General features: G+C 47.3%; 1 protein-coding gene across 7 annotated transcripts in view; it reads left to right on the top strand.

Annotated features, from left to right (window-relative positions):
* Positions 1-12,299, top strand: part of Stx2 (syntaxin 2) — a 40,855-nt gene that overhangs the window by 16,183 nt on the left and 12,373 nt on the right. For 6 of the 7 annotated variants that reach the window (XM_078039403.1, XM_078039402.1, XM_078039401.1 and 3 more), the window contains 3 exons: positions 3,783-3,857; positions 7,864-7,963; positions 10,923-10,997. In XM_078039403.1, the coding sequence (XP_077895529.1) occupies positions 3,783-3,857; positions 7,864-7,963; positions 10,923-10,997 (250 nt within the window). Of the gene's footprint in view, positions 1-3,782; positions 3,858-3,903; positions 4,042-7,863; positions 7,964-10,922; positions 10,998-12,299 lie in introns of those variants that run through there. The other variant, XM_078039404.1, reaches the window with a different exon arrangement.

Genomic DNA, 12,299 nt, shown 5'->3' with positions numbered 1-12,299 from the left:
TCATGTGGCTCTTTCTTGGTATACAGGTAGAGCAACAAATTATTTGCATATAGGTGATTGAGTTTGTGAGCAAAGGTGGTGTATGATATGAACTTGGTGAGTTGGTTGGGGATTGGGATTCTATGATGTTATTCTGTGACACTGTGTGGACTGTAGCCATACAGAACGGGGACAGTGTAAGGCTGGAGACCAACTCCTGAGCACTGATGCAGGGATGGCTTTGTCTCTGGGTGGCAGGTGAGGAGCTGGGCTTTTGCTGTGGCTCAGGTGGGATTTGTCTCCAGATGGCAGCAGGGCTTGGCGTGGGAAGTGGGGCCCAGGACAGAATAGGCTGTGCATTGGTGGTTGTTGAAGCTGGGTGAGGGTGACATCAAGGGCTCCTAATAGCATCCCCTGTTAATTTTGTATATTTGCAAATTTTTTCATAACAAAAAGAAAGACTGAGCAAAACTAAAGCATCTTTGAATGTAGAACTGCTTTCAGAGCAACATGGTGTGGGGTTGTCTGCGAGAGGTGTGGGAACCAGGGAGGGGCGCTTCCCATCTCCCTGCACCGTGGGCCCCAGGTGCGTCCCAGCATGATTTCAATCATGTTGTGGTTGAGTTCTTTCCTGACTTCTGTTGAGTGATCAGGTGTCTCTCTGAGACCTGCAATTGAAGAGACAAGGCGAGGAATCACAGGCACATGGTGGCTCCCTGTGTCCAGCTAGCCTTCAGACACTGGGGGGTGGGGGGACAAGCTGAGGGTGCTGGTGGCTGGAGAGTGGGCTGTGCAGGTTCCAGGGAGTAGGGGCCCCACAGGAGGCCACGGTGTTGGCCTACTCAGGAGCCAGAGTGTCTGTAGGGCCCAACGGAGGGGTCTGCAGTGCAGCCCCTCCCTCCCATGGCCCAGGCCTTTTTCAGAGCATGGTGTGGGAGTTGGATGGACAAGGCCACTTCTATGCTTGTGGAGTGTCCTGGGCAGTGCTGTCCTGTGTTTCAGCCTCCTTACTGCAGAAGGGACGATAAAAGTTAATGGGGACATGTGTGTTAATTGTGAGCGTAGGTCAAGGATGGTTCTTAGCTGAGGTAGGAGAATAGTGCAGAAGGAAAAGGGCTTGTAAGTCACCCAGACCTGGCTTTAGCTGCTGGTGAGACTTTGAACATGTTCCTTGGCCTCTGTGTTTGCCCTGCTATGTGGAACAGGTGACATATCTGCTGTCCTTGGTGGTATGGTAGGGTCACCCAACTTGGCGCACCAAAGTGCTCACATCCAGGGTCCAGCATAGGGTCCTTGGCAGCCGTTTCTGCCTCTGTGGTGCAGCCCTGAGGAGGCACTGAGGTGCTGTGGGCGCTCTCTTGCCAGCCCCTGCTGCCGGCTGTGGTATCTTTTTGGTTTTGAGTGCTGCTTTGCTCAGGACTTGGAGCTTGGGTCAGGAGTAGGTGTTAAAACCTGTATTGGTCACCAGTGGGTTTCTCATCCTTACACCTGGCTCTGAAGGAGGTGGACTGGGTGGCAGCTTGGGCTCAGTCTGCTGAGAGTACAGGGCTAGGGTCCAGAGCTTTGAGGAACAGCAAGCCTTCTTTTGGATGTGCAGTTTTAATGCAGAGTTTGGGGAGCAATGTTGGGTTTGTGGCACAGCTGACCAGAAGATGGTGTGGCTATTTCCCAGGCCTCACCTAGGGCACTGGTGTCCTGAGATTGCTGAAAATTGCGACTACAACTGGGTGGCTAAAACCTCTGAGCCAGAGTCGGAGGTCCAGGTGTGGGCACCTCGGGAGCCATGGCAGATCCCCCGTGTCTTGGAGACTGGAGACGGGTGTCACAGTCCTCAGCATTCCATGGCTTGTATTTGCCTCACTCCAACCTGTGCCTCCCTCTCACCTGGCCATCTGTCCTCCTCCTCATGCCCCACCCTGTTCCAGAATGACCCCATCTTAACTAGCGACATCAGCAACAATTCTGTTCCAAATCTGGCCCCCTTGCTGGGGTGCTGGTCCTTGGCCTGTTGGTTGCACAGAGAGAACTCTTAGCACTTCTCCTGAGCTCCAGCCATCTTTCTCCACATCTGCGTCAAGGGGAGCAGAGTGGTGATCCAGCGTGGCCCAGGGCACTTCCCAAAAAGCCGCTCACAAAGGATGCCCACAAGCCAGCTGAAAACGTACAGGTACCCAGACCCTGCGCCTTTCTGTGGTAATCCTCTGTGGCAGCCGCTGCCTCTCCTCTTGCTGGCCGTGGTGTCAGAATGATGCCTGGTGAGGGAGTGTTTGTGCCTTCTGTGTCCTGTTATCTCAGAGCACAGGCTGCTTCCCTTCCTCTGAGCTAAGGACTGTCTTATCTATACAGGCAGCCCGGGATGAGTGCTGACAGACTGAGACTATTAACAATTTTTAGGCCAATCGATTTTGCCCCTGTGAGGGTTCTGTGGGTTCTGAATAATACAGAAAGAAGGATGTTTTGCAGTTTCCTAACACATTTTTTTAAGTTTTCCAAATTTTTCTTAGCTAAATGTTGGTAGGATTTTTTTTTCTTTCCTAAAACTGTCCTAGGTGGTAGAGCAACGGTTCATGCTTTAGGCTGCTCAGTGGGTAATCTTCAGTTTGTGAAGATTCCTGAGATTCGTTGCCAACTCAGGGTCTGTGAGGTCGGAACTGGGCTGACTCGGGGGGCCTATGGCCTCCCCCCCCCCCCCGTCCTTCTACAAGCCAGACCCCGCTGGAGGTGCTGCATGGCAAGGCTAGAACCAGCGTTGTGTGGTGTAGACTCCAGTCCTGTGTTGTTTGTCACCTCTCCCTGAACTTGGCCACAAACTTTCTTGCTCTCTTGGACTTTTGGCTGTTGGTTGCTTTTGACTTCTGAGAATGGTGGCTTTTGGGTGGGTCCTTGCTGTGATGGCCTCAACGTCCCCTGCCACTTGTTCAGATACAGTGCTGGCCAGTCTGGCTGAGGGGGCTGCTGGGTGGGTCAGCATGCGCACTGTGACCAACCCACCCTGCTTGAGAGCCCCCCCCCCATGAGCCTTAGGCATCTTCTAGTGTGTTCTTGGGGGCCTCTGAAACTGGCTCTCGCGAGCAGGGTTGTTCTTGCTCTCGGCAGTATTTGCTACAGCAGCTTTCTTCTTCCCAGTATTACTTGGTACCATCTTCCTTAATTTGTCTTTCTTTGTTAAAGTTTTCTATCATTAAACTTGATGCATGGCTCAGAGAGAGGGAGGAATACCAGCTTATGCTGTTGGTTCTTGGAAGATTATTTTGTATTCTAGGAAAGTTAACTAGTGGTGTCAATTTTTTTTTTTTTTTGTACTGGGATTGAACTCAAAGACACTAAACCACTGAGCCGCATCCCCAGCCCTATGTTGTATTTTATTTAGAGGCAGGGTCTCACTGAGTTGCTCAGTGCCTCACTTTTGCTGAAGCTGGCTTTGAACTTGTAATTCTGTGCCTCAGCCTCCAGAGCTGATGTCAGTATTTTTATACTCTATGAAAATATAAATATGCAGTACAGTTTCACTTCTTGAATCTAAAACTAGTTTGAGTTACATTGACTAGATCGCTCAGTACTGAGGAATGTAGCCTTTGTTTTTCTCCAGAGCTTCTATGTTTCCCGCCTCACTTCCACTGTAATCTGTTATATTGAAAGAGTTGCAGAATTAAATGGTCCTGGGTAGCAATACTTTGCTAGTTTGTTACTTTGGTGCTGTGGTGAGTCAGGGTCCTGAATTGCTTTGTATTTCAATTCACTATTTGTGCTTATGTAAGAATTTTTAAAAATCTGATTTTTACATTTTATGTTTCCCATTTTAGTGTAGGAAAAATGACGATGGAGAGACGACTGTTGTTGTTGAAAAGGACCATTTTATGGATGATTTCTTCCACCAGGTAAAAGCATTTGATGAAACTTAGCCATAGCCTTTTTCTTTAAACACAGTTATGCTGATGTAATGATGCACTTGCCATGTTTGAGATGATATTAAAGTGAGTGCAGTCACACACTGCATGAATATCCTGGACAAAGGAGACTGTACGTTTGATGGTGGACCCACGGGCCATGCTGATTTGTCAGGTATGCTTCATTATGCGCACGCAAGGAACAGTCCTTAATTTGGTCCCATTGTTGAGCGGTGCATGACTGTATTTTTAAAAACTTGTTGTTTGCACTTGAAAGTTCTTTGGATTTTTACAACTATCAAGATGTTAGTTGGTAGTGAGAAGGTTGAAGTGGTGGTTGTGCTCACAGCTGGTGTGAGGGTGGGTGTGCATAGCAGGTGAGGCTGCTCTAGCGAGCAGCAGGACTCCTCCCCAGGCGGGGGGACCTGTGCCCTGGGCAGAGTGGGGCCATGGCACTGCCCACTGTGCCCACACTTGTCTCTCAGTCGGAGCTCATGGTGCCAGACAGTACTTCCTGCCGCTCCAAGCCCCCTCAGGAGACCAGCCAGACCCTTTAATAAATTTTTAAAAGTTCTCACAGGGCCTGAGGGCTCCTTAGTCTTTTGGAAAGCAGAAGTCCTAGCTGCAGAGATTGAGTTGAACTCAGCAAGCACGGCACATACCAGCAGCCACTCTGTTCTCCACAGCCACACAGATCCCCATAGAGTTCCCTGGGGCTAGAAGGGAACATTTGGTATGTTTTTAAGATCTGATGGAAAACTATATTTGCTTACATATAAGACTCTTAGGAGAAAGATTGTAAGTGATCTAGTGACTGGCATTTAGACTGTGGAAGATTGTCAGAAGGGCCATTGTGGAAGCTCTGATCTGACAGTAGCCGCTTGGCCATGCCTCAGGTGTGAGTACCCAGACCCTTGGGAACCACGTCCCTCTAGCCCACAAGGCGTGCTCTTCCCCCACTGCTGCTTCAAGGATTATAACAGGTTTAATATTTGATCTATAATTGCAAATTTTCAAAACTCAGTCAGAATACAAATGCTTAGTTAGTCATGAAGAAAAGAAACATTCAGTGAATTTTTTCAGGGTGGAAGCTTCATTTCCAGGATTCATGTTGATTAGGCAGACTTTGGTCGAGTATTTGCAGTTAACTCCTAAAACAAAGTGGTCAATCAATACATGGGTTTCAAAATACGTAATGTGTTAATAAAAACACACAGAGAGTTGGGTTCAGTCCCCAGCGTTGCAAAAACAAAAATATATAAAAAGTTAACGAGGGGGCTGGGGATGTGGCTCAAGCGGTAGCGCGCTCGCCTAGCATGCGTGCGGCCCGGGTTCGATCCTCAGCAGCACCACATACCAACAAAGATGTTGTGTCCGCCAAGAACTAAGAAAAAATAAATAAATGTTAAAATTCTCTCTCTCTCTCTCTCTGTCCCCCTCTCTCTCTCACTCTCTCTTTAAAAAAAAAAAAAAAAAAAAGTTAACGGTTTCTCTGATTCAACCAGAATTCTTGATTGTTTAAGTCTGCTCACTGGTTTTCAAGTATTTGTTAGTTCCAAATTTTACCTAATGGGAAAAACATAAGAATAAATTGTTAGATATAAGAACTATAGGAAGAAATTAAGAGATTGGATTGCTGACTTTACTTCTTGGAGACAACTCTTGATTGCCTTGGGTCTCTCTGCCACTCAATTATGGTGTTTCCAACACCTTTACCCAGGTGCTCAGCTCTTTGTAAGAATGTATTGTTTTAGAGACTCCCTTAGCATTCAGTAGTGTTGAACACAGTAGGAAAGGTGATACGTAGCCATTCACTGGATGCCACCAGACTATGGGTTTTGCTGATCTGGTCAGAATTCATTTTTGCTATTGCCCTCAGGTTTGCCGGAAAAGCAGTTCACTCATGCTTTGGGACAGTTGAGATGGATTGAATTCCTTTAGTTTCCAACATAAGCTTAAGCTTCCATTTGTTAAATAGTAGCTTTGTTTCACAGATTATTTCTGTGAAATGACTTCTTAGACAAATAGAGAAGCAATTGATATTTGTCAGTGCAAGCTCACTTATAGAAAATATCATTCAGATCTTAAGCAAAACATAGAATACTGCAGAAGACAGGGTTTTGTGGATGACCAGTGTGTGGTTAAGACTGACACGGTGCTCTTGAGTGGCAGGGATGTCCTTTTTGAGAAGATGATTATAATAGAGAGACCCTGTGTGGAGGACTCACACATGCGGGTTGCAGCTGGCACTGCCACCAAGGTGCCTTCCTCCCAGGACGGAGCTCTCAGCCCTCGATTCCCTTTCCTTTGGAGCCCCTTGGGGTGTGTCACAGAACTCTCCATGGCTGGAATCTTCCCTTTGCTTCTCCATGTGCTGTGGCTGTATAACTCTGAAGCTACTTTAGAAAGGGTACTTGCAAATGCACCCTGAAATGTGATAGCCTTCATGATGACATAGAAACATTTTAAAGAGTTTTAATCATAGCATTTTTTACATGATATAAGTAATAAGTGCAAAGTGCATGCTGTCATGCAGACACTGTGTAAGCACACCTGGCCTAGAGGAACAGCTGCTCTTAAAATGCAAAATTGTGTGCTGGACTGTTAATACTGTGACTTTCCAAGTTCAGTCTAGGGTCCCGAGGCCCTCTCAGGAGGCCCTGTGGTCAGAACTACCTTTATAGTAATACCACAGTGTTGTCCACCCTCATTCCTGCTGTCCACTGAGGTGCAGAGGCAGTGTTCAGAGACACACACTGAACACAAGAGGCTAAGAGAGAGTCACACTGCCTTCCACCAGACTAGAAATAGATCTACCAAAAAAAGGTCAGTCACTTTCACTGATTTTATTTTTGGGAAAATATTTTTTCCCATAAAAATATGTTAAATTAGTACATAATATTTGTGTATTGCTGCTGTAACAAGTCACTACAAACCTGAGAGCTTAAAAGAGCACAGATTTATTGTTCTACAGCTCCAGAGTCCAGCATTCTGCAGCAGTCACACAAGCTGAAGAGTAGGTGTGGCCAGGGCTGCGCAGCAGAGGCTGCAGGAGAGCACGCCCTGTCTTTTCCTCTCCTGCCCTGGAGGTGCCTGAAGTCCTTGCCTGCCTGCAGCCCTTTCTTCTGCCCTCCCAGCACACCTGTCAGCCTGATCCCATCATCCTGTCTCCTCCTGACGTTCTGCGTGGAAGGCCTCTTGTGGTTACATTGGATGGCCCAGATAATCCAGGATAATCTCCCAACTCAGAGTCCCTTTGCCATGTAAAAGGATGTGTTCCCCGTGCCAGGAGTGGGATGTGGACATGGGCCACCATGTGTAATGGGTTGTGATGACTGTTTTCCAGTAGATGTGCCTCCTACCTCAGTAGTCATCTGTCCCTCCTGTAGCCATAGCCAGCTCGCCATCCTCTTCTCCCTGAGAACATTGTGACCCTGTCCAGGGCCTGTCTGGATGACTCAGGACAATCTCCCATCTCAAAGTCACATGGGTAAAGGGTGGTTTGCTGTATGAAGTAACGTTCACAGATCCTGGGATTGATCTGGAGGGCCGTTGTGGAGCCTGGAAAGATCTTACAATGGGGACATTAGGTTTTAAATGAATGTTGACCAGTTTAGTCCACTTAGAGAACAAAGGTAATGAACAGGAAAGGCTGGCCATGTGAGCCGAAGCCATCCCCAGGAGGACATTCCTGTAGGCACTCTGCAGGGCGCACCCCTCCCCAACGAGGGCTGGGCCCGTGTTGGCACTACCCACAGTGATGCCTGGGGCTTGATAGTCTGCAGAGTTTGCTGGTGAGTATCGACGCTCATCTTAAAATGCAGGGATATGATACCTTTCTCGCTCTGTTTTTAATGATATCACGAATAGGAAAGGTTCTTATTTCTTTATGTGGTATTTATTCAACTATTTCCCCTCTATTCCTCCTTTTTTAGGTAATGAAAAGTGATAGAAAGTTTGTGCTCGCCCCAGGTGATCCTTTTTGTGTCTCCCCTAGGTGGAGGAGATCAGGAATGGCATAGCCAAAGTAGCTCAGTATGTGGAAGATGTGAAGAAAAACCATAGCATCATTCTCTCTGCTCCAAACCCAGAAGGAAGTGAGTTGTCGGCTGTAAGAAAGCCTGTCTGTCTGTCTCTACTTTCTCTCCTGCTGCCTACAGCACAGGCCTCAGCTCTAGCATCACAGTTGGTGGAGCGAGGTGCTTGCATGAACTCCAGTGTCTATGCCTCCACACAGTATCCCCAAATCTCCGAGTGGCCCAGCGTCCATCCAGGGAGGACCACTGGTGTGAGATCCAAAGCAGCATTGAAATGACATTGCAGAATGGTGATTCGACCTGAAGTCCATGTCTTGGCACTTTTGGACAAGAATGACAGAATTTTGTATTCAGGCCAGTTAGTAGGAGGTAGGGGTCTGGAAATGGCCTTTACTTGTCAGAGCCCGTGGAAGGACAAGATAGGCCTAGAGGGGCTCGGGGTCTGTGGGAAAGCTCCTGTGAGGTGTGTGCGCAGTGTCTGCTGCAGACAGCTTCGAGCAAGTGAGTTTAGGTAGCTGCGGTTGTTGGCAGTGCAGTATCCCCTGGATCTGTGTGTGGACGACCATGCGAGCCATGGCCACAAGCCAGAATCCAGTTGCCATTATGGGGCAAAATTGTTAAAGTATGCTTTTTATTAGATTATTTAGTATCTGTGCACTAGAAAAATAAGAACTTGGTTTTAAATCAAAAGAGAATACATTTTTTAATAAGATTTTGCGTGTCTTATAAAATGATATTGTGGGCTCAGTAGGTGTCCTGTTTCTGACTTAATAGAATGTTTCCCAAAATGTGCTCCTGGAGCCCAGCCAAGGACTTAGATGGTTGGTGACACACGCTCTGAGGCCACGCACATCTGTGGGCTGCTTTGTGGCTGTCTCCTCTTGGAAAGTTTGGCGTCCTCAGCGCAGCAGTGACTGGGGGGGTCCTGCCACACAGATGCCTGTGTGGCCTTGCTTGGTCTGACACTTGTGCCCAGGTAACTTTGTATGTGGCGTTTGTCACCACTCTGCTCAGTTCTTAGGGAGACTTCATGTGTCTAAAGACCAGATATTCTTTTGAGTAATGTTGCCTCCAAAGCTTTTTTTTTTTTTTTTTTTTGCCACTAAGAGCAGATATAACTGTTTTCTGAATGAATTCAGAGCTATTGATATTTCAGAGAAGTTTCTTTTGGGCTTTAGGTAAAACTGCTGCTTTGTCTGCTGTGTGACCGGGTGTGAACCCCAGATTTGGAAGCCATGTCCAGAAGCTTACTTGGTCTCTAAAAAGCAAAGTACGGGGCTGGGATTGTAGCTCAGTGGTTGAGCGCTTGCCTCTCATGCGTGAGGAACTGGGTTCCATCCTCAGCACCACATTAAATAAATAAATAAATGAAACAAAGACATTGTGTCCATCTACAACTGAAAACAATTTTTTAAAAAAGCAAAGTACGGTTACCCCCTTACCCCAGTAATGAGTCCTAGGAGAAGGAGTTCAGGATGGTGCCTTAGCAAAGGGCTCCTGTCCCCTTCTTGTCCTTTGTTCCCAAAGAAACAGGTGGCCCTGATTCCTGCCAGGTCAAACAGGAGGGAGAGAGGAAGTGGGAGAGTTGAGTCTCCAGCTATCCACAGACCCAGGGGACAGGCAGGCTCCTGGGTGTTGCCGTGCAGACAGCAATAGTAGTCTTCTCATGTAGTTTTCAAGAGTAGTCAGAATAGCTCTTGCTGACATCTCCAGAGGTCAGCCTTCCCTCCAGTCTCACAGTAGTGGACTCCTGAAGATCTACTGTGTGCTGGAATTATACAAATGAAAGTATTCCTTAATGCACAGTGGATTCCTGTGTGAATGCCATGTCCCTCTGGAAAGTTTGCAGGTCAGTTCTTTTTGAGTGGTACCATCTAGTGCCATTCCTGGTTCCGGATGCGAGTAGCTTCTCCAGTCTTTGTGAGGAGCAGAAGCACCCCATGCGTTTCAGGTGTGGGTTGGGCAGTATGGAGGAGCACCCCTGGGCCTCTGGAAAGGTGTTCACAGAGGAGGCCATGGGCAAGATGGTCTCTGTGCTTTAGTCTCTGGGTTTTTCTGGTTTAATCTAGTAACAGATAACCTTTCTAAAGTGTAGCTTTTTGGAACTCTTCCTTTGCTTTGAAAACTTCAGTGCTGACTACTGCTTGTGGAAGAAACCAGAAACTCTGGGGCCTGGCCTGTCTCTGGTCACTTCCACAGAGGCTCCCGGCCTTGTGCTGCCTGAGATCTTCTTGCTGTGTTGGGAGCCTGCAGAACCTCTGTTCCCTCTTGCAGGATCCTCCTCCTGAAGGCGGCCTTGGCCTTTCGGCTAATTCTCCTACCCTCCCTTGCTGTCTGTTAAGTTCTGCCCGCTTTGTGTGTCTTTCTGCTCTTCCATCAGACTGTACCAGGACTGGCCTCTGGGGTGAGCCTCCCAGTTGCAGGCCTGTGGCGCTCTCAGTCACTGTTGGGAATTGTTTGATTGTCAGCCAGCTGCTGGCACGGGACCTTCACAGAGAAGAACCAGGCCCCTGATCTGCTCCTGAGGCTCTAGGAGCCAGGCCTGCCTCAGGGCAGTGGGGACACTGAGGTCCTGAGGAGGGGCAGGCACAGTGCCTGGCCACTGCCCTGTGGTGGGAGGCAGCAGTGTCTCTGCCACCTGTTTCATCAGGTCATGGGCGGGGGCTGGAATTGTGCCCCCTCCCAGGTTCTGGTGGAGAAGGCTCTGGCACTGAGGGCTGTGTGGTGGCTGAGCCCTGTGGTCTGACTTGAAGGCAGCTGGGCCGTGGGCCACCCTTGGGGAACTGCCATTGAAAGTGTAGGTTTTTTGTTTTGTTTTGTATTGTTTTGGTGCTGGGGAACCCAGGGCCTTGAGCATTCGAGGCAAGCACTCTGCCAACTGAGCTGTGTCTCCAGCCCTGAAGGTGTGGGTCTTCTCAAGGAAAAAGAAGCTCTGCCATGGAGATTGTTTTGTGTAAATTGATTGGACATTAGTTTCGTCGAATTTTATAGCTCAGTGCCTTCTTTTACATTTTTAAAGAAATAAAAGATGAGCTTGAAGATCTGAACAAAGAAATCAAGAAAACTGCTAACAGAATTCGAGCCAAGTTAAAGTGTAAGTTTGTTTATTTATTTATTTATTTTAAAAAATATTTATTTTAGTTGTAAATAGACCTTTATTCTATTTATTTGAATGTGGTGCTGAAAATCGAACCCAGGGCCTCACACATGCTAGGCAAGCACTCTACACTGAGCCCCAGCCCTGGCCCCTAAGTTTAAATGCAGTCTTATGTATGATTATTGATGGTGGGAATGTGAACTGTTGCTTTTCTCTTCCTTACAGTTTTTTAAAATACTTTTTAAAAAAATATTTATTTTTTAGTTGTAGTTGGACACAATACATTTATTTTATTTATGTATTTTTATGTGGTGCTGAGGATCGAACCCAGCACTTCCTACGTGCTGGGTGAGTGTTCTATTGCTGAGCCACAACCCCAGCCCCTCTGCCTCACAGTTTTTTAATTAAAATTGTGACCTCTTTAGAGCATCTGTGTGTATTTGGATGCACTGACTCATGGCCAGGGGCTGAAGCACTTAGCATTATTGTGCTGTTGCTTGATGGCCTTCCGGCCACACTGCAGGTGTCTGAGGACAGCAGCCACCGTGACACTCAGTGTTATAGCCGTGGCTGCTGCCGGCTCCAGGCTTGGGCAGGATCAAACAGAGGCTGCCTTTTCCTGGTCTGGAGAAAGATGTGCTGCAGCAGATGTGTGCCTGCTGTGCCTGACCGGGACCAGCCCTGCTCCTGGGGTGACCGTGCCATTCAGTGAGCTGAGAGCGATACTCAGGAGCCAGGGCCAGCCGATGGGGCTAGCACTGCTGGACACGCCAGTGGCTTGGCCCCTTCTTCTGGGTCTTTGCAGTGAACAAAACTTCCTTTTTCTTTCTTTCTTTTTTTTTTTAATGTGTGTGTGTGTGTGTGTGTGTGTGTGTGTGTTAGTTGTTGATAGATCTTTATTTTGTTTATGTATATGTGGTACTGAGAATTGGACACAGTGCCTCACACGTGCCAGGCAAGTGTGCTGCTGCTGAGCCCCAGCCCCAGCACCTCCTTTTTTTTTTTTTTTGATAATCATGATTTCTTTCTTTCTTTCTTTCTTTCTTTCTTTTTTTTAGTTATTGGCAGACACAACATCTTTGTATGTATGAAGGCACAAATGGTGTGAACATACTTTATATACAACCAGATATGAAAAAATTGTGCTCTATCTGTGTAACATGAATTGTAATGCATTCTGCTGTCATGTATAAATAAAAAAATTAATTAAAAAAAGAGTGTGAGCACCTAAGACAGTCATTTGTTAAATTTTTTGTGTTGCTGTGGATGGAACACAGGGCCTTACACATGATAGGCTAG

Source organism: Ictidomys tridecemlineatus, chromosome 2 (assembly GCF_052094955.1).
Source record: "Ictidomys tridecemlineatus isolate mIctTri1 chromosome 2, mIctTri1.hap1, whole genome shotgun sequence".
In the NCBI taxonomy this organism is placed as follows: Eukaryota; Metazoa; Chordata; class Mammalia; order Rodentia; family Sciuridae; genus Ictidomys; species Ictidomys tridecemlineatus.
Note: the sequence above shows the minus strand (reverse complement) of the source record. Positions and strands in the feature narration are given on the sequence as shown.